At 46.8% G+C, this 23990-nt stretch overlaps 3 protein-coding genes across 3 annotated transcripts; 1 reads left to right on the top strand and 2 right to left on the bottom strand.

Moving 5' to 3' along the window:
• Positions 1-4280: 4280 nt before the first annotated feature.
• On the bottom strand, positions 4281-5558 carry BO83DRAFT_437741 (uncharacterized protein; the record flags this gene model as incomplete). The annotated part of the gene is made up of 2 exons (XM_025536043.1): positions 4708-5558; positions 4281-4471 (listed from the first exon to the last, which is right to left on the bottom strand). Exons 1-2 carry the CDS (start codon positions 5519-5521, stop codon positions 4281-4283), a joined length of 1005 nt encoding a protein of 334 aa, XP_025387993.1. The 5' UTR covers positions 5522-5558.
• Positions 5559-12665: 7107 nt separating this feature from the next.
• BO83DRAFT_437740 (camp independent regulatory protein) lies at positions 12666-16279 on the bottom strand (the record flags this gene model as incomplete). Its single annotated transcript, XM_025536042.1, has 2 exons — positions 12666-14181; positions 16159-16279. 2 exons carry the CDS (start codon positions 16277-16279, stop codon positions 12680-12682), a joined length of 1623 nt encoding a protein of 540 aa, XP_025387992.1. The 3' UTR covers positions 12666-12679.
• A 773-nt stretch (positions 16280-17052) lies between these two features.
• BO83DRAFT_40942 (uncharacterized protein) lies at positions 17053-18068 on the top strand. The gene has a single exon (XM_025534131.1). The coding sequence runs from the start codon at positions 17372-17374 to the stop codon at positions 17735-17737; it is 366 nt and encodes a 121-aa protein (XP_025387991.1). The 5' UTR covers positions 17053-17371; the 3' UTR covers positions 17738-18068.
• The last annotated feature ends 5922 nt before the right edge of the window (positions 18069-23990 follow it).

The following is a 23990-nucleotide window of genomic DNA, read 5'->3' as shown; positions in this document are numbered from 1 at the left end:
GACCGTGCCTCGCTTCTTCCCCTTTTCCGTTGATTTATCCGCGTGTCGCCGGTTTCACTCTAGCACTCGTCCGGTTCGCTCCAGCGATTAAGCTTGATGATCATGGATGGTCAGATGGTCATGACGATGGCTTTTTTTGTGTAAGAGCCAAGGTCATGAGTGGATTCTTTCTCCCTCTCTCTCTCTCTCTGGCACTCGCCCGAGAGAGAGCAAAAGAGAAAGCGTCATGGGAGACGGCGGATCGCCCAATGGGGAAATCCGTAACGAAGATTACAGTACCTTGTATGTACCCAGCACCTGTTTGGATGCTGCTATTGAAGCTGGAGAGTTTGCGCTATGCTCTCTCAGCCCACGAGTCCTCCATTTTTTCTACGAGTCAAGCCGGTCTTGGGGTCAGGCAGGTACAAGAAACTAGGTCGCCTAGCTTCTGTTAGTCACGATGGCTAACCAACACTCGTGCCCGGTCACCGGAAAGCCCAGCAGGTGCTGACGCTGCAAATGCACTCCTCACGACCAATTTGCTACAACAGGGAATTCGAGTCAGCCAGCTTGGGAAAATTAAGCATTCATGATGGAGCGACGATGCCTGGGTTGAAACACGCCCCACTTCACCAACGGAATGGCCGTGACAAGACCCCTCCTGCACTCCATACTACTCTACCGCATCGGGTATACGTACATGGCGAGAGAGCCATTGCCTTTGCGCCAATTTCCCATTAGAAAGCAAGCACAGCAAGCGGGCGGGCATGAGCCCAACCACTGCATGAGAGAAGGTTAACAGCGCCATCTCAACCAGGAGAGTCAGTGGAACGGGACAAGTGGATCCACGGAAGGGTGTTCCCGCCGTATTCCAGTGGAGAGAGACAGGGAGTGAACCGCCGGTTCTGGTTACCTAAATTCTTCATCCTCATCTTTTTGCTTCAGATCAACAAGGCCTGCATTGGCTCACAAATGGGTGTACGATTGAATTACCTTGCCTTATACTTGCCTGTCCACGTAGACGCCTATCACTTACCTACCCCGCCATTCTTGTCCTTGCGGAGTCTCGTACCAAGTATTGTACTTACTGAGCAGATCTCTTGACTCGCAGCTTTTTCGCTTTTCATCCGTTGCGGTCGTCTGCTCCTCATCACTCCTTGCGTAAATGCGGAGGTGACACGGAGACCTAGATGTGCTTGGTCTTAGCTTGTCAATACGGTCGAATCTATAGGCACGCAATACAGACTACGTTATGGTGATGCCTATTCACCCACCACTTCATCACATTATCACTATAAACTCGACAATTCAGGACTAACAAGCACCTACATCCATGCATTAGAGCATCCGGTATACATCCGACCGTAGCAGAGCTCCGTTCCCGCCACCCGGCACCCACAATCCTGTTTCCATAAAAAAGCTATAAACACTCAACTGACGGACACAATACCCGTTGCGTAAGTAGTGTATGTTGGCATTGTCTACGAAAAACGAACCAGAATAACAGTATACCACCTGACCACTCTCCGCACTAGAACAGGCAAGTCAGCCGAACCCCTGCTGCGGATAGGCAGCTACAGTACCTACTCTAGTAAGCGCTGTTCCAACTTTAACTTTGTGCGTCGGTTGAGAGCGATGATGTTGATGCTTATAGTAGTAACAGACTGATTATGATTAACCTGCTAAAGGGGCAGGCAAGGCACATCCCAACACACTAACGTTAGTTCAATGTGTTAGGATGGATGGATTGACACAGGTGATGACTGACCACTCAGGCCCTGGTTATAACTAACGCACGGCCCTGATTCGTAGCTTGCATGAGATGATGAGAATTGAGTCTGGTTCCAGGAAGTTCGGTGGGGTTCTATGCTCTTTGCTTCGCAGATAGATACTCATTATGGTTGTGTGCTAGCTAGTATGTTGAGGTAGCATGTGCATGCAGTGTGGCAGTACTTTAGGTGAGTGAGGGAGTGAGAGGAAGCTATCTACTATTTACCCTATAGGGCATGACACAACCACTTCCATCACTTCACACTATATGTCAAGCGAGGATAAAAGACAGAAAACTGTAAATAATATCCTAGAATAGAACACAATATCAACGAACGTAGATATGTAGAGTGACCCTGATGGGAACAAATGTATACATCAGAAACCCCGATTCGTACGTGTAGATCAGCTTTTTTTTTTTTAGTCACATAAATCCAATTACCTATTCAGGTAGTTACCTAGTTACTTACTGCTTATGGTGACCTACCTAACACTTAGTTACCTAGCGAGCCGCTTGTTTTCTCGATTGCCTGCATGAAGCGGGCACAGTACTTATCCCCCATGTCTCCACTCTGGTTAGTGTAATTTCTCTGTCGCTGCTCTGTTGTACACAGTACATACACAATGCTCTGAGAGTAACCAGATTGTACTGTTCCTTTCTTTGATAGTGGTATCTTCTATCCTTTATCTCTCTCACACATGCACAATACAACATCACCCTGAATAGAACAACGAAATAAACAAGACAGAACCAAACAACCAAAGCAACCCATATCCTCAATACTCTAATGTTTCATCCCACCCATCCCACACACATACCCACCCATACAACAAAAATACAAACAACATACCATCCATCCATACACAGCCCCATCCATCCCATGCCCATCCCATCCCCCAATCCACCGATCAATCCACCCAAGCAAAACACTCAGCCTAGTAGTGACTGACCCAACAATTGCGGGGAACAAAATTTGAAAACCGTCTAAGCAGTAGCCAATAACAACGCCCATTAAAGAACACTTATTCAGCCAAGCACACAGCCTTTCAACCAATCATTGTGCAGAAGTTGGCAATCGCCTTGGTTTTGCTCTCTCCAGCTACCACGGGCATCCCCCGGTTCCCCCCTTGAAAATTATTGATTGAAATGTTTTCTTGACTTGACTACTAGGTAAGGTACCTAATACTACTAGTAATGACTAGGAGGTGTATGTGATCTGATCCGTTTCTCGGAGGCGTCGGTCGGCCGGTTGGTCGGTCGGTCTGTCTGTCGGCCGACCGAGGGAGGATGGTGTGTGTCTTTGACCCACTATTTACTACTCACTTGCTTACTACGTACAGTGGGTGGATGGAAATAGTTATTATGTGTCGCGCGGTTGGGTACTGATGGTCCCAAGATCTGATGATGATACTGTGCAGTTGGTCATTGATTAGTGAGACATGAGTAAGTGTGTGAAGTTCACTACAGTGGATCTGTAGGTAGGTGATGTATGTAAGTAGAGACATCTAGTTAGTTACTCCTTAGGCTTGCTTTTACAAAAGTGTTACTACCAAGTGAACAAAAGCACAAACAAAAGCACACATACATACGCAAATACCTACATCTCTACGTATGTACCAACACTCAAAGACATGCCTATATCATCACATACATACATCAATACACATACACACACACAGTATGACTCACCTACCTACCTACCTACCCACTCCACATCCCTCTCTCTCTCTCTCTCTCTGTCCCTAACCAACCATCCCCTTCATTCATTCCTAGTACTCATACTTCATTCAGCCAGTACGTACCCGCAAGCAACACAAATCAAAAAGTAAGAGTGCCTAATATACACCCACCCACCCACCCACACATCCCCGAACCAATAATCCCTCTATAGTAAAACCCCGTAACTTGGGCAGCAACCCATCTCAAATAGAAAACAAAAGTACCATAATAGCTAACTTTTCCATCCGGTTTTTTTGCTTTTCTGCATGGGGTCAGTCATGTTGTCTTATGGAAGGTAAAAGAAGGTTCGTTCTGGATTCCTTACTAGTTAGTTAGTTAGTAGCTAGCTGGGCATCGAACCGGCTGCTGCTGTGCTGGTGGTGGTGGCTTGGTGGCTTGGATGACTGCTGAGTAGTTCGTTGGATAGTTGGTACAGAGTAAGTGGGTAGGTAGGGTGTCACCTGATGGTGATGATGAATATGCCATGTCTTGGCGGGAAGGATTGCGGTGGTGATGGAGATGTCTTAGTTTGGACTGGAATGGGCTTTTATTTTCTAATAGTTTTGTATTGAGATTGATGTGTTCTTTTGGTGGGATGTCTTGATCATGGGGGTTTGGGATAGTGTCACGTGATATGCTTGTCTTTTGATGTTGCTTCTATGTCCATCTCATTAGCTGCAGAGATGAATTCTCCAGATTTGTTCTTTAAAAGCCAATAGAGTAGCTATCTTGGTATGCTACAGATGTTATATATGGGATATTCCCAATGAATAGTAATGTCATTAGTCAAACATGCAAACGCATCTGAGTATTATATAGCAGAATCCCGACGTTGTCTCAGAGCAAGAACAAGCGATGCACCATCATTCAAATGTCCCTTAGCACCGAGTATAATCCTCTCCTTCTCTTGCTGAGCGGGCTCACGACGCCGCCTAAGGGCAAGCATGAGCGATGAAACATCGCTCAGCTGCTCTTTCGTACCCGATATATGGGTATGATCCCCTGCACGAGCAGTTAGAATCATCACAATGAATCAATAATCAAGCAGATCTCCAATAAGACCCCCAAAACAAGAATACTTCACTCATAATCAAATAAAACAGGATCGACATCAGGCTCATCTGAGTCATTGTCATCGTCACTATCAGTCTGAGCGAGGGGCTGATTCACAAACCCTAACGAACTAGGAGGAACAGGCTCAAGACTAAGCAGTCAAGATGATGAACTACTTGAATCACCCTCAGCTATATCAAGATCACTCTCAGGAGGGACCCAAGGTTCATCATCACTATCAGTCTCGTCAGACAGATCATCATGACCAGACCCAGAAGAACCCGGACGAACAGCACCATCCCCACCGCAATCAGAACTGACGACATCCGAACCGGAAGACTCATCCACGTCTCCATGTGCAAAAAAACCCTGCTCAACAAGATCTAACTCACTTTCGCACCCAGACTCAAACCCAGGATCATACCCCGGACTAGGAGCATGCCTCCTCAACCCGCGCCGAAAAGTACGAAAGTACCTTCTCAGCATACAATCATTATTCGCAACCCAGTTCCTGCCCATCTTCTTGATATACCTCTCGTCAGTATGACTCCCGCGGAACCACGCCTGTTTCTCTTCGTCGATGATAAGTCCCATTATCACCTTCGAGGACATCTTCTTCCTGTTGCGATGCCAGGAAATCCGTAAGGCCTCTTTGCATGCTTCCTCGTGGGAGGAATGGCCGTATATGATGATTAGACAGAGGTAGCGCGTTTTGCGGTTGGTGTGGTCCCGGAAGTAGAGCTTCTGCGCTTGGAAGAGCTTTTCGTCATCGCTGTCGCTCACTTTCTCGGGGTTTGGGCTGGCTTCAAAGGATTCGAATTCGTAGCTCTCGCTTTTGCTGCATGGGAAGTATCGCTTGAGATTGAGAGGTATGATTGGCCAGATGGGCTCGATGGACTGGATGATATTGTTGAACTCGATGGGTTTGTTGGGTTCGGTGGGTTGGTTGCACTCATCTGGCTCTTCACACTCCATGGTCTGGCTGGGGTCGCTGGACATTGTGAATGTTGTAGTTGAATAGAGAGGGCATGAGGCGACTCGGACAGAATGGTGGAGTACTTTATGGTGCTGCTGTGTTGGTCATATTATATATATTGTCGTAGTTATACTTCTGCAGTTATATTGTTTAGGAATAACCCGGGAATATAACGAAACGCCAAATTTCCTTCACAGAGGCAGGTAGCACTGCTTTCTTTCCCTATATAATGGAGGGGTTTCATTCTACATGCTGTATAAGGTCTACGCGGTATATACCATACGTTTTCGAGGGAAATGCACTCAATAACAAATGAAAGGCTGAAAAGTTACTTCGAAGTGTGACTTGGGAGAAACTAAAGTTTCTGGTTTGCGCCTAAACATCATTTATATTTCAAGGCTGGATTTATCGAGGAGTCATCGGAAATCTCCAAATAATTAATGGGAGCAGGTATAATGCTTCACATCTGCCGATAATATCCAGCCGTAGCATATCATTCCATTGTGGTTTTATAAAGAAAGCTTCCTAAGTCTGCTAGGGCTTGGAGATTAATGTCTGTCATTATATTACGTACAATAAGCTAGTCACAGTAGTGCTGCTTTTACTCCTCAGTCCTACTAAGCCACGCATTATTAAAAGGACCCAGAACTCAAACTTCTTATATACTGGTATCATAAGCTAATTTCGAATCTCATAACTGGCAAAATGCGGAAGCTTCCATCCCCATTCTCGTGGGTGGTCTTTCCAAATGACCATTGAAAACATGAGAGCTGTAACATCGTCTCCAGGGCATGTATGCATATGAAACAAAGTTTGTATATGGGCCATCATGACTTGCAACTTCTTTTCCCTCTTGATAATTTCTGCCCGGTCTTATAAGCATCCTCTTCCTTGGCCTCGTGATTGTGGCCCGTTCCCAAATCGAATGGTCGGTGTACATCATAGCCGATGCAAACAGACAGGTAGAATCTTCTTTGCTAAAATCTTCAATGTTCCCATGCTCAGTAGGGGTCGGAGCCCTCCTCCTAGTGTAGCAGACCTCCTTGGGTGACTTATGTCACAACAGTGAGCGGCACTTCCTCTTCAACCCGTTCGCGGGATATACCCTGCACCGTGCCTTCCTAGACAACTATGAGACGAATACATCGAATAAAGAACCTCACGTCCGTTGTCTTAGGATCAAAGGTCATGACATTGTCTGGCTTGAGGCGGCGTGGGCGTCTGTCAGCAGAGTAGCGGTCAGTAGAGAAACAGTCAGGATCTAAGTAGTGTCAGTTATAACCACCTGAACTACCACACCCCTCATGTACACTGGATCCTTGTCTGCTAGGATAATCAGAATACAGGGGTCCCATCTGGACAGGGCATGCACCCGACATTTAATAGATATTTTGGATTTAGTCACGCCTTTGTCAGTCGTGTTCAGCGTAGTAGCCACCCCTGGACTATTCGTCACTATTATCTTGGAAAAATCTTAAGTCAGTTCACTGGACGATTGGAGCGGGTCTAAAGGTATAGCCTGGTCATCCATGATGTGGCCCACCATGTTCAAAGTCTTGTGCCAAGTCAGGCATGCCCGTCTGCTGCACATGAGAGTCCTAGAGAAGACGTCACGAACATCATCTTCCGATAGCATGTTTCTTCCATTAGTATATACTTAGCAAGCATCAGATACAACTAAAATTGAACACGTTTGTCATCTTCGTTCTACAGATCATTACGCGTTAGATATAGAACGCCGTTGCCCCTGCCAAGGGCATACCCCATTTGCCTCGTGAGAACGCAGAGAGCTTTTTGAAGACTCTTCATTCTTCAAGATCGAGCGAGTCCTCACCAGGATGTAGGAGAGCCCGTGAATTTCCTCCCCACCCGCTGCATCAGGAGATCCTTCCAGATACGTTGAAGTCGCATACACCATGTGGCAGTGTTCGTTGGGACGACGTAGCTTGGCTCTATTTCTGCTACTTAGAAGCGCTCACCCGACTGAGAAAAATCCGGACCTTGCTGTTGTTACCACCAGAGCCCACCAGCTCAAATGTCGATAATGTCTAGCTAGTACGTAATTATCATAGAAGCAAATCGCTTGTCTTGCAATTGTCCATCTGTTGTTGACTGGAATATTGGGAATCTTGGAAGATCCATATCTCGAAAAATGTTCCAACGCCGGACAGATCTGATGATACAGACTTGGAGACCCTCCGTTACTGGAGAATGAAGGCCTGACTATCATCAACTTCGGTGACAGGACGAGCTCCGGTAAGAATACATAATTGTATTACCAGACTGTGCCACTCGATATCTTCGACGGGCTTCAGACAGAAAAAGCTCCCTGTCAGATGGTTGCAAATTAGCTTTTGTCATAGTATATAGAAGTGCTGCTCGACTAGACGCATAAACTTCTCGTGCAACATGAGGCTTCCTTCCTTATTATCAAAATCCGCTGGGTACAGCTAATCCCCAACCTATGCAGCGACAACGTGCATTATCCAATACACCAATGCATTTGACACTGTGCTTGGGGGAGCAAGATGTCCCATTCTTGGTGCTGCGTGCGCCTTGATCCGAGGCGTTGGATGCGCAATCTAATCTAGTTGAAAGGGATGGAAGACGTGTAGAAGCGTGTGTTTATTTGTATGTGTCTGCTTATGAAGATCATCTACAGACATGCAGTAAAACGGGTGAAGAAGATGTTGTGTTCGAGACCTCCCTCCCAAAGGGGGAGGTGCCCGTGGCACCTGGGTTGTCTGCACGATGATGGGCAGACATTAGTGGCCATATTTGCTCAACTTGAGTGCAATAGAGAATATCTGATGGCGTTCATGGCTAGTGCTGTTAGCATGCCTGAATTGCAGAAATAAGCTCGAGAATCCTGTTACAATATCTTTCCATCTGATTATCTTTGGAAGATATCAGGCTTTTATTTGGCCGAAAACAATTTTGATGTCTCACCTTTCGCTTCGGAAAGCACGCGAATCAGCTCAGGGCCAACAACTTCAGTGAAGCATACGATGTCTCCGCCCCCGCCAGGGATCAAGTGCACCGGCAACTTTTCGATCCCCTTCGGAGGATGTTCGGTGGTTGATCCCCTCGCAGTATCATTCCAACAGCAGCGCGGCTCGCAAAAGGACCACCATTGTCCCTGTCCTTGTCTGTCGCGTCCATAAGCAGCACGAACTCTGATGAATGGTCAAGAGGGCTGAATTTCCTGTGCTCTGAATTGGATGCAGTAACTGGTATAGAAGGACTGTTATCCTGCCAGGCATTCTTTTTTCATTTAGCTTTATTATATGCTTTTTCTGAACTCTGGGTAGACTGCTTGCTATGTTATAGTTTCAATCTTTCTATGTTTCACAGCACGGAAGCGCGAGCATCGGAATAACAGCCAATACCGTAAGGCACGCCTTCCAGCAAGCACGTCGAAGTTACCATTGGCGGTACGCAAGCAATGCATGCAGAAGAGGTGTCTCGCCTTCACGGGCTGCTCGCGCAGCACACGAATCGCCTAAAGAGGCATATCGTGGGATTCATCGTATCGGACGCGATAAACCAGCGAAAATAACGCAAAAGGGACGCGAAGAGATACTTATTCATCAAATGCTAGACAAATAGCACGGGAAACGAAGAAGAATGCTTGCGAATCATTGATTCGAGACGTTCCATGTCGGTGAGCCCTAGACACGCGGCGGCAGCAGCATCAACAAACCCTCGCTCTATTCTATACTCTATCTTATCACTCGAGCTTTTAATTAGTGCGCGACCTCTCCGGAATGTAGAGCTCTGTCGACGACAGCTTGATATTCAATCTTGGCTAACTCAGCCTACCGTCAGAACCAAGAATCAAATTCATCGTAGAGCGGCCGAAGCTTCTGTACCTTAAGCCACTGGTATTTAGTTGGAGCAAATTCAGGAGAACAGTCGGTTTGCTTAGGATTAATAAATGATGGTCATGGTATCTTCTGCACTCTGTTTCCGGGTATGCTGGACGACATCTGGTAGATTTCTTGTCCACATTGACAAGGGCATTTTAGTCATCCCACTTTGAGGAGTTCTGTACATGGCCCCATGCCCATTGTTTGTATATGCAAGAATGCTTAAGACACTCGACAAGGATGGACCTGAGTGTCAATATGAGAATGGGGAATGGTACTGCATCTCGAGCACGAGTATTTGCAATTCAAAGCCAGTGACTGACTGGATGTCACTGTCGAACATCACCTGCCTTGTATATATCCATCCCTAGCAACGATCCTCACGGGTATCAATGTCTCCTATCTCTGTAGGACGTTTCATGCTCATGCTTGTATATATCGATGTATTTTTATTTGCTTGTAGGTTGCGAAGAACCCGTACATCGAATCATATGTCATTCAAGGAGAGATGGCATTCCCGAAGCGATACTGTCAGCCGCAGTTTAGCGACGAAGCTATGCTTTTCCATTTGGTCGTGATGTGGACAAGATATGCCTGGATTTGTAGGTGCTGTTACTATTGCTGTCCAGGTCGTCAGGAACGCTAATATAGTACTCCTTTGAAATATAATCGGCAGGAGTAGTGATGATTGTACTAGTGGGGTGCCCTAACTCGAGGGAACACACCGTGGTAGCTCTACCACACGTATGGGAAGATGCCATGCCCTTAACCATCATTGTGGGGGTCCTTCAAAAGCCAGAGAAGCAAGGTGTAACCAGAGTATGGCAAGAGAAGTCTAAAAAGTTAGCAGACATCAGGATAGTACTGCCTTTATGTTGCATCGGCAGATGCACGAGACCAGAGAAGACAATTGTAGAGTCTTCGTCATTATCCTCAAGCATCAGGCTGTGACTTTATCTCAGAGCAATAGCTGTCAGTGGTTTATTCTGGTCGGACCATGATTGATCCCAATCATGATCAGGTTGGTAGATTATAGACACGCCCAAATTGTATTTCTGTCGATCAGAATGGCCAGCTCATAGATGAGCTGTGCAACAAAAATGGGGACATTAGCTCTGCTCCACTCTGGTAAATCTCCCTTGATAGCCTGTACGCAGATGTTTTCTGTCCAGATCTCCCTCCTGTTGGCACGTCACAGCATATAGAATATGAATATAGGCATGTATCATACCTCGATGGCAGGAACCTAATGTTGTTGTGGAAGCTGTTGCATCATTCGAGATCGGCTCAGTTTCAGTCCCATTTCATGGTCCCCTTCCCTTCTTGCCCTTGCTAGCCAAGTTGAGGAAAAGGGCATTCATCTTCGATGGTACATATTATCATCTATCTGCATCACTGTCCAGCATAAGGCTAGGTTTGGAGCGACAGGATTGTTGTTCATAGCAATTCCTCCTCCGGTATGGATATATATGTCCGGGGAGGAGCTTTGCTGTATCTGTCGTCGAGATCAAAATATCTATCATTGGCGCTAAGTCGGTGCACATCATTATTATGTGAGATCGTTCAATATACTTATGTAAATAGATTGAAAATGGATTATCGTAGTAGACATGAGGGAATGCCCTGAACAGGCTGAACATGATGGGCTATGTATGCAGGATGTATACCATTATGGCTTAGTTGAGTTCACTACATAGAGTAGCTTTTATGGACTCAGATATCAGTAGATGTAGGAAGGAAGAATCGGAAGAGAAACAAGACACTTATATAGCCTTGACCAGAAACGTGAATTATCACCTCCACCTTCACCATACTATAATCAATCTCCAACATATTCATCCTCTAGATTGAATACCCACAAACCCTACTCCCATATTCCCAACCCACCCAGCAAAAGCAACCAAAAAACCCACTCCCCCAAACCAGCAGCAGAAGAAGAAACAACAAAAAGCAAAGATACACACACACACACACACATACACACACACACACACATTACTTCGCCTCCGCACTCCCTAGCCCAGATGCCAACACACCCACCACCTCCCAACACATCTCACGCCGTGCCTGTCATTCCATCTCCACTTCCGATCGTCATCTACCTCACAGATCATCCCAGTCCCTCCACGCCGAAAGATAAACCAACCAAACAAACAAGTCTGTACTAAGATCCAATACTCCGACGGAAGCTTCTCTCCCATTCTCCATCTGCAAGCCAGGAACGATCTTCATACATATGACAAGGAACACTGCATTGCATGCATGTACAGTACGTACGTAAGTTCTACTGTATGCAGGACCCCAATAGCTTCTTATCATGGCCAGGAAGTTAACTATTTTTTTTATATGTAGATGCGGATATTGATCTTCGTTGCTATTCTAGATACTTGAGTGTCGATGAGTACATGTCTTTGTAACTAGTCATGTTATGGTATTACGGTTACTTAGTCGTAGTTACTTGGTTGGTTAGTCAGTTACTCATTGGGATTTGGACGATGTGGTGATATATACAGACATGGTAGTAAGACAGACAGGGTAGTAGGTTAAGCATGGATGGATGGATAGTACTGGATCAGTAGCTGCCAGGACTACAGAAGGCCCTTAACCCTGCCAAACGAGCTGCTGCTTTCAGCTGTAGACAAGGTCGGTGCGCTGAGCGATGGCATGGTTTCATGATGGCCCATGTCAGGTTGGCCAGGCTGATGCTTCATGCCGTGCCAGGTTTGACAGCGTTGGATACAGCACAAACTGTCGTGTCAGTCACTTAAGCAGTTGTCAGTTACATTAGTCGGCTAGAGTGAAATCTAATGAAAAAGGTAGACGCACAGATAAGATTGTGGGATTACTGGTTGCTATTTTTGCCACTGGACTGGGGGATATATGAATCAATCCTGGTCTGATGTACGACTGCAACTACAAGTAGCTTGAATGCGAATTTTGATCTGTTGTATTCAGGGTGTATCATCGCAGCCCAACCGCCGGTCGTGACCGAACCCAATGCAATTATCAACATCAATGCGGCACACAAAATCACACAAGACAATTAGAAAAAGACCCCACCCATGCTGTATAGCAATGCTCCTCTTGTACAACGCCGATCCAGTTCAAGCCTGCCTGGGACCAACGGATTAAAGCAAACCCAGGGAATAAACCACACGTGTCGTTAACATGACCATTCCAATCTGAACAGTTTCGAACCAAGGCAATATGCTAAATCGTATACAACAGAACAAAAGAAAATAGAGAAGAAGAAGAGATCGACAGCGTGAGGACCTAACTTCGTCAAACAGAACTGAAAGTGCCTCCAACAGACTATGCGGTGAACACCCGGTCCAGTTGCCGCAGTGCGCGCATGTCTTCTCCCCCAAACCCGATCTTTTCGTTGGGTATGTCTCGGGGTCCCTCGGCGCGTCCTGCGGCCGGGGCTGGGGGAGCGGCGATCGACGGCAATCCACCAGAAGGCGCGCCGTTCATCAGCGCACCGATGCTGGGCACGGTGGTGCCGGTGCTGGCTTCCAGTGGCTTGGGCGCCACCGTGCTCGGCGGGGGAATTTGTACGCTACTGGACGGTGGCTGACTGATCAGTTGGGGACTGCGCGCGATAGATGGGATGCCGTTGCTGTGCGGCATATGATGTGGCTGTGTGCGGGGTGACGATCTCGCAATCTCGCGAGGCGGGCCAAGCTCCGGTGGACTCGGGCGGTGGTGAAGAAGCTCGTGCGCTCCGGGCGGCACTCGTGGTGACCGGCTTGGAAGCACCTGCACGCTCGACGGTTGATGGAGAGATGGCGCCATCGTAACTTCAGCTACATGCACCGGCCGCTCGTGGTGTGCCGGCAATCCCGGTGGTTGCGGAGGCGGCAAGGGCGTACCAGGTGGCACGGCAGCCTGATGACCATATGGTATTTGACCATTGGGCTGAGACACTGACGGAAGGTAAGATGGATAGTGGACCGGAACGGGCGGAGTAGCCAGCGGAGTCGGAGGCCATGTATATGAAGGAGTGTATGGCGCCGGGTGTGCAGCCGGAGAGCGCCCATAGGGTGCCATGGGATGGGGAGGCACATATGCGGCACCGGCCATAGGACCACGAGTCACAACGGGAAGATTCTGTTGATCGTTCACAGTAGACTCCGGATAAAGCCCCTTTTGAGGACGCACATGTCGCAAATTGGGGTCTGTCGACGGTTGTTGAAGGTTGGCCGCAGACGGATGTGACCTTGAGTAGTAGCTGATCAGATGGAGGTGCTGACCGGTAGATGTCGTAATGCTGAAGGACTGTTTCATCAAGCCATCAGGCTTGTAGCGGTAGCCATCCGGCCCTTCGTCTGCGCCATCTCCACGGTCGTCGTCACTGCCTCGTGTGCTTTCTGGTGTTTTACCAGCTCTCGACATCGTCGTCTGAGCAACACCGGTTCCTCCCCGTTTGCCTTCCATCTCGCGATATGTTAAGAAGCTTCCAGATACGCGACTGGCACTCCATGATTTGCCATCGGTCCATCTTCGCATGCCCGCTTCGCGTTCATCCCAGACAAAGACTGACCCGGAACGAATTAATTGACGTTCCTTCTCGGATAAACGTCTCTGTACGCGGGGAAGAAGGCCAATGCGACAAGCTTCGAAGAGGATGATAGCGTCCGCAGGAGTGCGGACGTGCCCGTGATACGTCTCCATCCACCTTCGGTGATCTGTGCAGGTCCCCGTGATGACTGTTGGTTTAAGCGCTAGGACCGGGGGTTTCGTAGGGTGAAAAATGTTGAAAGATGTGCCGGAATGCAGGCAATCTAGATGAGGTCGGAAGTCGAACAACGGCTCTTCGGTAGCCGTTCAACAAACACCGTACAAGCGTGCGATATTCCCGGAATAGGAAACAAAAGGCCAACTTTCAAGAGAAGGTGAGAGATGAGCAGGTGTTGTGAAGAACCCACTGCGGAAAATAATCTGAAAGTCAAGAAACAACATTAATTTCCCATCTATGTGATTGAAGAATGAATAGGGTGGAGGAGTGGAGTGGAGTGGGAGGGGAGGGGGAGGACAGAGGGGATGGAATGTAAAGAAAGCAGGGCAGCAAGGAAGGGGATAGGAAACAAGGAGTGGGGAGGGACTGATAGGAGAATAAAGAAGAATGCAGGCAGGCGGAGGTTGAGCGTTATACAAACGCCGCTGAGACAAGGGGAGCTACGACATGCAAAGGCCGAGCAGGTACAGGCAAGACTTACCGTGGCGGAAGGTAGCGTGTTGTAGTCGCAGTTAAAATCGATCTTGGATGCAGCAAGGCGGGCGACGAACTGTTTAGTGGGCAATAATAGAATGGTAACCGTCAACACCAAGTACTATACCTGGTATACTCAGTTATAAGCAGTAGATGGGAAATGGTTGAAGGTCGCAAGTCGCAGCAAGTCGCAGTAGAAAGAGAAGAAGGGGAGAGGGATCGTGGTAGTAATAATAAGAATAATAATCCAGCTACTTGACTACTAAACTAAACTAATCGGAACCCGAATAAAAAAATATTATTATAATAATAATAAAAATAAAATAATACTAATAACAAAAAAGGGAAAAGAGAAATCAGAAAAAGAATAATGCTTACTCGAAGAATTAGCATTAGAGATAGGGTGGGGAACCGACTTAACTCTGAACCCCACAAGGTAAAGCAGTGGTTTTTATTGAAAGACCATGTAATAATAAATTAAATTAGGTGATGGGAGTTTCCTTTTTGTGCAGGGTGGGAGTGACTAAGACTGGCGTATGTATTTGATTAAAAACCAATTTAGCGAACAGCTCCCGGAAAAAGAATTCTCATAACCATTATGCTGATTATTGATGTTTTCTTTTTTCTTTTTTTGTTATTTTTATTCTGTTGTATTGATATTATTTCCTCATTCACCCTGATATCATTAGTGGTCTCTTTCTTCTGACATTACACCTTTTCAACCCAGCAGGCAAGACAACCAAGACAAGTGAAGGTCAGAGGACTAAATGCTTGGGCCTCTCTCTAGGCGCTGACCATACCGAAAATCAACCAGACGAAAGAAACGACCCCCCGAAAAAGTGGGTAAATAGGAGCCGGCTGCAGCAAATGATCTCATCCGACGGATATTTAGTTGCTGGATTCATCACAAACAAATAGAACCTTGTTTTTAACCTTTTCTTTTTCGCCTGATGATTATCCATGGTTCTGGGGAGCGAGGCTGGCTGGTGTGGGCACCGGTGGAGGCTTCGGTTCTTCTTTTCTCTTTCTTTCTTCCTCTCTTCTGCTGCTGGACCTTTTCCATGGGGCTTAAGATTACTCCGTTTGTGTCTTACGACTGATTGTTACCATATACTTACCAGGTCAGATCCGGTCAATCTCACTTGTAAGAAAGGGATTTAATTATAGCCGAGCGTGCCCACCTTTCCCCCCTCCCTCCTTATCGTAGAAACAAAGAATAGTAATGAATTTGAGCGTGATCGCACCAGGATGAATAATGAGATATGAACAAAAGGGGGGCGCGCGGAGGGAGGGGTGGGAGAGGGGGGAGGAAATAAAGAGACTTCCGGTGGTGGAGTCTAACCCAAGCTTAGCGAGTATCAAGTATGGGACTTGGAGCACAACATGAATAGTCAAGGTGACGCCTTTATACATCGGTATACAGATGGAGTAACTGTATACATACTAGGTGTACATGATGGGTGACACAAGCTCCTGCTTACAGGGCTGGAAGATTCCCACATACCAGATGTTCATTCCGCAGCAAGCATGCTGCACACTGATTGAGCTTCCCGTCCGTATCATGACGACGGAAGGATACCATGATAGTCGTGGCGGCCCTCCTTACGCAGTTTGGCTTCTCCGGTGACAGTCGATCGACCATATCTTGACCGGTCTGCTGCTTGGAGGCTTGGAGGTTTCTTGGCTCCAGCAAAACCCATGATCAGAAAATTGAGAATATTCTCAGTAATCAAACAGGGAAAGGCCAAGAGCATTACCGTATTACACTAGAAAGATACCAGTGGCGCTCTGATCGCTTGCTACCAACCGGAAATTGATTAGTGCGCGACTTTCTGAAGCTTAAGCTTAATCCAACACGAGGAACCTTAAGCTCGCTTAGAAGAGAGACATGGCCCCCCCCCTCCTCCACTGTGGCTGGGGTTCCACTTGTTCCATGGTCGCTTTTATTAGTCTCTTGGGTTTTATGTTTGAATTTCTCATAATTATGCCCGGATATCCGGCGTGTGCACAATATTAATAAAAGTAAAACCTTTTTTACCGTTTTGCCAGCTCCATCCGATGTGTCTTGATTTGGACCCCTACGCGATCGCCAATCACTCATCTGGATTTTGTGGGTGGTGGCCATCATCACCATAACTTTACGGCATTTCTCGTGTTCATCTGATCCGTCTTTGGAGGCCCTCCGTATCGTCTAGAAGAACTTTAGCACAGACCTTGTTCTATGCCCCCGATTCGTAATCGGTATCGGACGGGGAATACGATACGCATTTTTCTTTTATGATTATTTAGGGTTAGACTATCCCCGGGTTACGCAGCGGTTCCGCCCGAAAGTGACCCTTTCGGGCCAAGACTGACGACATTTTCTCCCTTGTAGGCTCGCCTGCCTTTGCCGTTTTGCCGTTGTTTAGGCTTCGTGACTGGATTTTCGGGTCCTCTTATTTTACTTTGTACTTTTCACATTTTATTTCCTTTCCGCTGACATTTATGACTCTTTAATTCCGCGCTCTCGGACTTTCGGCTTCTCGGCAGATGACAACAGCCACTGTGGCGATTCGTACTCGTATCGGGGCGAGCACCTGATCCCGCTTGGGGAATTTCTTTCCCCTCTGATTAGCAGTTTCTTTGTCGCCGCAGTAAAACCAGTCCTAATATCGTCAAAAGATAGTCGCAATATAGGCCCGATATTGGTGATCTGGCTGGTCATGTTAAGCATTCTGACTAACGAGTTTCTCGGACTCTAACTCCGGGTGGCAGAACTTCCAACCTATCGTTGGACCCAGGCCTCTTCCTCCATGCGTCTGAACACCTATCCTGGTCTCAAGCAGGGATCAACTGAGCCTACCAGTGATAAACGCCAGGCAGATGATTATTCTTTTTGCCTGCTAAATGCGTCCCCCTTCTCAGCTGAGAATTTATCCGCTGGACCAAACATCCAGGCTTTCCCTATGAAAAGCTTGACAAATCTTATCCGGGGTGATGGTTCGCATGACATACTGTCCGATAAGTATGATAGTGGGCCCTCCCTCTTTCTTCCCCTCCCCAAAAACGCCTCTCTTTACTCAGGTAGGCAGGTCTTCAGCTCCGGGCGGCAAAGTGAAACCCAGCCAAAAGCAGAACAAGGAACTCCGACAGGCAAAGAGAAGAACGAAGAACTCTAAAAAAAAAAGCCAGTCTAGTATCAGTCATATGCAAATCAATCGGCCACGTAAGACCAGAACATACCTGATCTGCTCGCGACTTATCATACTCCAATCAGCGGGCGTTACCTCCCCGGCGGCGCTTGACCGGGAAATTCGCGTCGCCCATAGTCCGGAGCTTATTGTCCAGTAACGTTGATTAGACTCGATAAAGTTGCGGGCGCAATTCAACCAGGATCGAGCTTTGTCCGTTGCTTCATTCTTTGCCTGAAATTACTCCGTACTTTAATTTAAATTGAAGGTTTGCCTTCTTCTCATTCTTCTGCTCTAGTTGACTTCATTCCACATTGGCAAAGATGATCAAATTAATACTTTTAGCTTTGACGTGTTAGTATCCTGGTCTTGCACAGCCTTCTTCCATTACCATCCGTTATCCACCGTTTCAGGCTTCAGCTTTCTCATTTTCTTATTACACCTTGGCGCTAATGGGGTCCATGATCGATTAGAATCGAAAATAATCACACTAAGAGAAAGTGTCCGACCAAGCCGGCTAGGCTACTAAATTATTACCTTTTCTTTTTCTTTATCACGATAGTGAATTAAATCGAATCGGAAAAATGGAATAATAATAATAATAATAATAATAAAAGCAACGGTAAAAAAAAGAAATACATACTGAAACATGGACGAAAAAGGAAGTTTCACCCATTCGGGCGCTTCCCATGTGGCTACTTATTTACTCTGTACAAACAACTTCATAGTTGATGGGAATGTCAAGAGGAGGGGGTGTGAGATAGATACGTTACAGCTTACAAGGGCCCAACCACAACTAACTACTAACTAGTAGTTGGACTGACTACCAGCAGCGCCATCACCACTAACTCCTGGAACTATAGCGTAGCCGTACTACCGACTAGCGTTCAGGATAAGCGTATCGCCAACAAAGTCGGTCGCATCCTGGCCGGTTTTCTTGGCCCTCCTTGGCTGGCCCACATCAGGATGCGTAAATAATTCGGGCCAAGCGATTCTAGCGGGGTGGTGTGTTTGGTAACTAGTCAGGAGTTGCTGCTGACACTAAGCTATACTAGTACTTACAGGGCTGGGCTGGGTTGCAGCTGATGTCTCACATGGGGCAAATAGGAGATAAAAGAAAACAAGACTTTCTTCGATGAAGGATGCGACTGTTGTTATTAATTTAGATTAATTTTTCGACGACCCCCATCCGGTGCAAGGTACGGCGTATCACACTTCACAAGGCAGTTGGCGTAGTAAGTCAGTAAGAAAGTAGTACAGTAGTGCAGGCTGATGTTATACTTGGATTATGAAAAGACCTGTCTACATTATCTAACTGCAAGTTACCAGTTGCAGTAGTACTGTGTGTTTGTTTGGGGCCAAAGTGTGGTCGTCTTAATTATTCACGCAATAAGTCGTTGGGTAACACTTATACTACCTATGCAGGAATCACAAACCCATCCAAGATACGAACCGGTGGTATGTAGATTAGTTTGGTACTAGGTAGCTAGCTAGCTTGCTGCACCTTGTGTTCAGTGCTACAACAACCCAAGTATGGGATAGGTTTAGTATACATAATGTAATGTGTGTACACCCTGCCATCATGTTGTGGGACTCACACTAATGTATGTTCTCCGTCTGGATGCTCAAACTCCTAGTTTAGCGAAGGAGTAGGGTGTCACTCACTCACTCACCTTGCTAGATCCAACGCAACACCCGATTCGATTTCCGACGTCTCCCATCCCACTCTGGCGCCTATGGCGGACAATAGCTATAGCACCTACATATCACCTGCATAGCCTTGTTTTTTTGCAATTGCTCGCCCCTCTTCTGCTTTCCTTCTTTACTTTTCTTTTCTGTCTCTCCACCCATGTATGCAAGGCGATGCGGAGAGTCCGGAGTACCACCATACCTATCTGAAAATAGATCAGCGGGTGTGTACTCTGTATCTATGTACACACTCACTTACATACATCCATCCATCCATACATTCTGAGCAGATCGTCTTTCCTTGGGCTGGCTGGAGGGTTAGTGCAGCGAACCTGTCGATAATTTGTTGAACAATGATGTCAGAAGGCAGAAGAATGTTATTATTCTTTTCCTTTTACTATTTGTTTTTACTCTTTCTTCCTTTCCTTTTCTTCACACTCTTAAAACGGTATTTGCCCGTACCACTGGAATCTGCCTCCCTCCTCCCTCACTCATACAACTAACGATCATGCCAGTCCGGGGAGACCGTCTAGATACACAGAGAACAAGAGTTCCCACATATCTAAGTTAAATAGGTGTATGGAACCAAACAACAAACGCTCCCCCCTTCCCCTCCCCCCTCCCCACCCAACGTGTCACGGACAGTTAGTTGGCGATACAATCAAGCTTTTTCGCCTCCCAGGCGAGGGATATTAACCGTGTGTGTAATGTGGACAAGAAACCTTGTTTATGGTCATACCCAAGGTACCATGACACCTTAAGTGTGTGAGTCGACTGAACCTCATTCACCATCTGCGACCAATCGGACTTCGAGCGCGACTCAAAAAAAAGCCAAAAGACTAGACTAGACTAAATAACTAGTGTGGATTGTTTCACTGATCTACTGTGACTGATTCCATATGTTTCGGACAGGGCTTGTCTGAGAGAGAGAGAGAGAGAGAGAGAGAGAGAGAGAGTGTGTGTGTGTGTGTGTGTGTGTGTGTGTGCCTGTGTTGCCTGCGTTTCTGTGGTTCTTGCGTTTTAGTTACTCCGTCCGTGGGTTTAGCTGAACTGGACTATTGCTGTAGAGGATGTATCTACTAGTGAAGTAATTGAGTTGAGTAATATATATGTACGTAGTGTGGTAGGGTAGTAGAAGGTTCGCTGATCGGGGAGGAGCTTTGAAGTTAATTCTCCTTCCAGTTCGCCATCAACTTACTTACCAGGCAAGCGAGGTACTGGGTGACATGGTTTGGATCAACCTGGAACCAGCAATACTAACTATTTACGTAGGTTAGTAGGGACGCTATGCGTTCCGGACAAATGCGCAATGAGTCGCTAATCATTGAGACCTGTCTGATTCAAGATAATTCTATATGTTCTCTGTAGCCTTTTAAAGTTATCATACTTGTAGTAGCCTGTGTTAGGCAAACGCCCTTTCCGTACCTACTTAATCTATTTATCGTGTCTATTTCTCTAGTATGATACCGAAAAAAATCTGTCAGTGTGATCAATACAAATATTCTGATTTAATTTATTTCTTTTCTGCTCTTTTTTTTCTTTTATCTCCCCTGAGTTCCCTTGCATAAACTCACGTCACACAAGAACAAACTTGCTTTCTGGGAATTTTTGTGAGTCAAGATTTTTTATAGTTACTACCAATGTATGCATGTATGTATGTATGCCTGGATTTACTCCTTAGGCTACTACTACTACCTACTGCTTGGGCTCGGTTATGCTCCAATGCAACCCTTGATTCGGAAAAGGTTTCTGAAATGCCAAGGGGGTTAGAGGGTGTGTGTATAAGTAAACAGAAACAGGAGAAGAGGAGCAGCCATTTTGTGAAACGTCGCACGGGCTTATCTCCACTAGCATAATTGGTTTAAGGTAGATTATTCTTCCTCTCTCTCTTACTGGGAGAAATGGTGGGTGGGAAAGATAGTCAGGCTTATCATTCCGTTCATCCGTGTTTTCTCAATAATTGCGAAAGTTGGGTTTGGCCGGTGTGATTTGTATGCATGTAAGAGATTGACACTTTGATTCATTTATTTTGTTGCTTACTTTTTATTTGACAGTCGCGTAGTCAACTATTCTGGATAATTAAATTAAGGTGTCATCGTGTTGGATGACGCGCTTGGACTTTGATGGTGGGCTTGTGGGTGGACGTGGGGGGTGGCTGTATTTTATTTTATTTTGTTCAATGTTATAGCGCTTTAATCTATTTCAATGTAACTGATATGCAAGAATTTTTTCCAGACAAAATGGAGCCTGTTGTTTGCTATTGCTATGGCAGTGGCAGTGGCATTTAATTGTTGCTGTTGCTGTTGCTGTCAAAGCTATTGATTGACTTCTCTTCTGTTGGTTGGTCTTGTAGTACTGCCATGTCTGTAAGCCTACTTTCATTGTCGCACTCGCAGATCAACTACCCGACGCAGACATTGCTGATGGAGATCATCCCCCCTCCCTCCCTCTTCCTCCCCTCTCAAGTTGCATGAATGATCGATCATAGCCTGTTTGAATTAGGTTAAGGTACGGAGAAGATAAGGGTGTGTGCCTACAGCCTAGTCATTTTTTGACCTACAGACAAGGGAAAGACAAACAGACTACCCGAGCTGTGCGCACTTTTTCCTTTCTTCCAAGCCCCAAGCCCCAAGGCTGATAAGCTAAGACGACGAAAGAATGAGCATAAATGGCTGGCTTACTTCAATAACTCCAAACCAAGCGTGCTCTAGGCGCCCACCGTTGCAGCCCTAGTCGGGCGACTATTGCTTAGTTAGTGTGAAGGCTTCCACCCCCCCCCCCCTCTCCCTTGTCGCTCTCCATCCGCCACGCGAATGGAGATGAATTACCAGATTGGGAGATTTCCATGAGCGATTTGACTAATTGGCCGCCTCCGTGGCAGCGTATCAGACCTCCGTAGCCGAGGATCGCTATCCCTGACCAGGCCCAAGCGTCAAAGCGCTGCAGAGCCAAGCCATCCATCCCCGCTGACTACTTCGTTTTGGTTCAGCAAAAGTCGATGTAACACGAGTTTTCCGACTGGACCCTCGATTACCAGATAGCCAAGGCTTAGCCTGTCTTGCCCTGTGATCTGGTCTTTTACATGGTGTATGTACTAAGTAACAGAGTCCTATCTACTAAGTTACCTAATTGGTATTTCCCCGAGCACAGCAACTGACCCTTTCCATCCATTCACACACGCCCTTTCTCCTTACACCACCCAGCAAGAGTTCATCGTCTTACCTACTTAAGTTACTTAGAAACAACCCCTTCCCTCATACGGTATTGGAAATCAGCCTAATCTGAAAGCAATTTTTAGTCCGTGTCATATCACATATGGCAAGGGAGACTGGCGGCTAACTCCGTCGTGGCTATCATCTAACTATCCATCTGATGTCGCCGAGCCACTGCAAATTTACTGGGGGGCTATTTTTATTAATTCTCGCATCCTTCACCCTTTTTGTCCGGGATTCGGCCATGGCAGCCGACCTGCCTTTTTCAATCTGAATCCGGTCCCCACGGAAATACCGGACCGATTATGTAATGACCACACCAGAGAGGGCGCAAAACCACCGGAAGAGCAGAGAGCTGGACGAAGAAGTACAGGTGTCCTCATCTGAGTCAAGTTGCCGAGCAAGCCAGCCGATACGAGCGAGGGTGATCCACGGTCCCCAGTCTAGGCAAAAAGGGCCAGAGGATCGATCATCAGTCGTCCATACTCCATCCATGTCAGTTTTACGCTCATACTCCGAAATAGTGCCCTGCTGGTCTGGCGCCGGACAAAGGCCGAGAGAATATGCTTAACACCAGTAAGGTTGGCAACTTGGCATTCGCCCCCCCGCGTGGTATTCCTCCGCAGTTTGACTAAAGGGAATACAAAGTAATACTGGCTACGTACGAAGTGCTCAGCAGGATTAAGCCCATCAGCCATGGATTCCTTCCTCCTCGTCTTTCAAGTCTTTATTTCCCAACGCTTACTTGACCACGACTTTTTTCGGTGGAAGTATATTAGTAACTATATTCCCTAAACTGGAGCATCCGTTCTTCGAACGGACCCCCCCACGATGGATGCTGACCCTGTTCAGCGCTGTCTCGTGCCGATATTAAACGATCCATCCAGTCATTTCGCCTGTTCAGCCCAATAGTTGAAGCTTTCCGTCTGAAACCGCCCGACGACCCTTTTCTCTCGCGACCATCGTAAACGAAGTGGATCGCTGCCATCCTGATTTGGGCAACCGGCGTAGCGAGGCTCCGCCCAGACCGCAGCTTGGAGGGAATAAAGTATCCGTTCGGTGTGGACCCCGTCCAGAATCCAGCGCCCAGGTAAGTCGGTTAGTTAGGCTTTCCCCCCTCTTCTTCCCTTCTGTTCCTGATTCCTGGGTACGGAGCACTAGGCAACGATTTCGATTGAAAGGGGACCCAAATGGCGCTGAGGGTGTGGATGGGTTTCACACCTATCCGCAGCTCCCGGATCCAATCATCCGCCACATCCCTGAGACGTGTAGGTAATCGCGGTGACCTTCCAGAAACCGAATCATCGACGAAGAATTGAATGAACTTCGGCGCGGAACAG

Source organism: Aspergillus eucalypticola (genome assembly GCF_003184535.1).
Source record: "Aspergillus eucalypticola CBS 122712 chromosome Unknown BO83scaffold_13, whole genome shotgun sequence".
In the NCBI taxonomy this organism is placed as follows: Eukaryota; Fungi; Ascomycota; class Eurotiomycetes; order Eurotiales; family Aspergillaceae; genus Aspergillus; species Aspergillus eucalypticola.
This window is presented reverse-complemented; position numbering and strand designations above follow the sequence as displayed.

Excerpts from the sequence above, each read along its gene's own strand:
- BO83DRAFT_40942 (XM_025534131.1), top strand. The coding sequence starts at position 17,372 with ATGCGTCTGAACACCTATCCTGGTCTCAAGCAGGGATCAACTGAGCCT.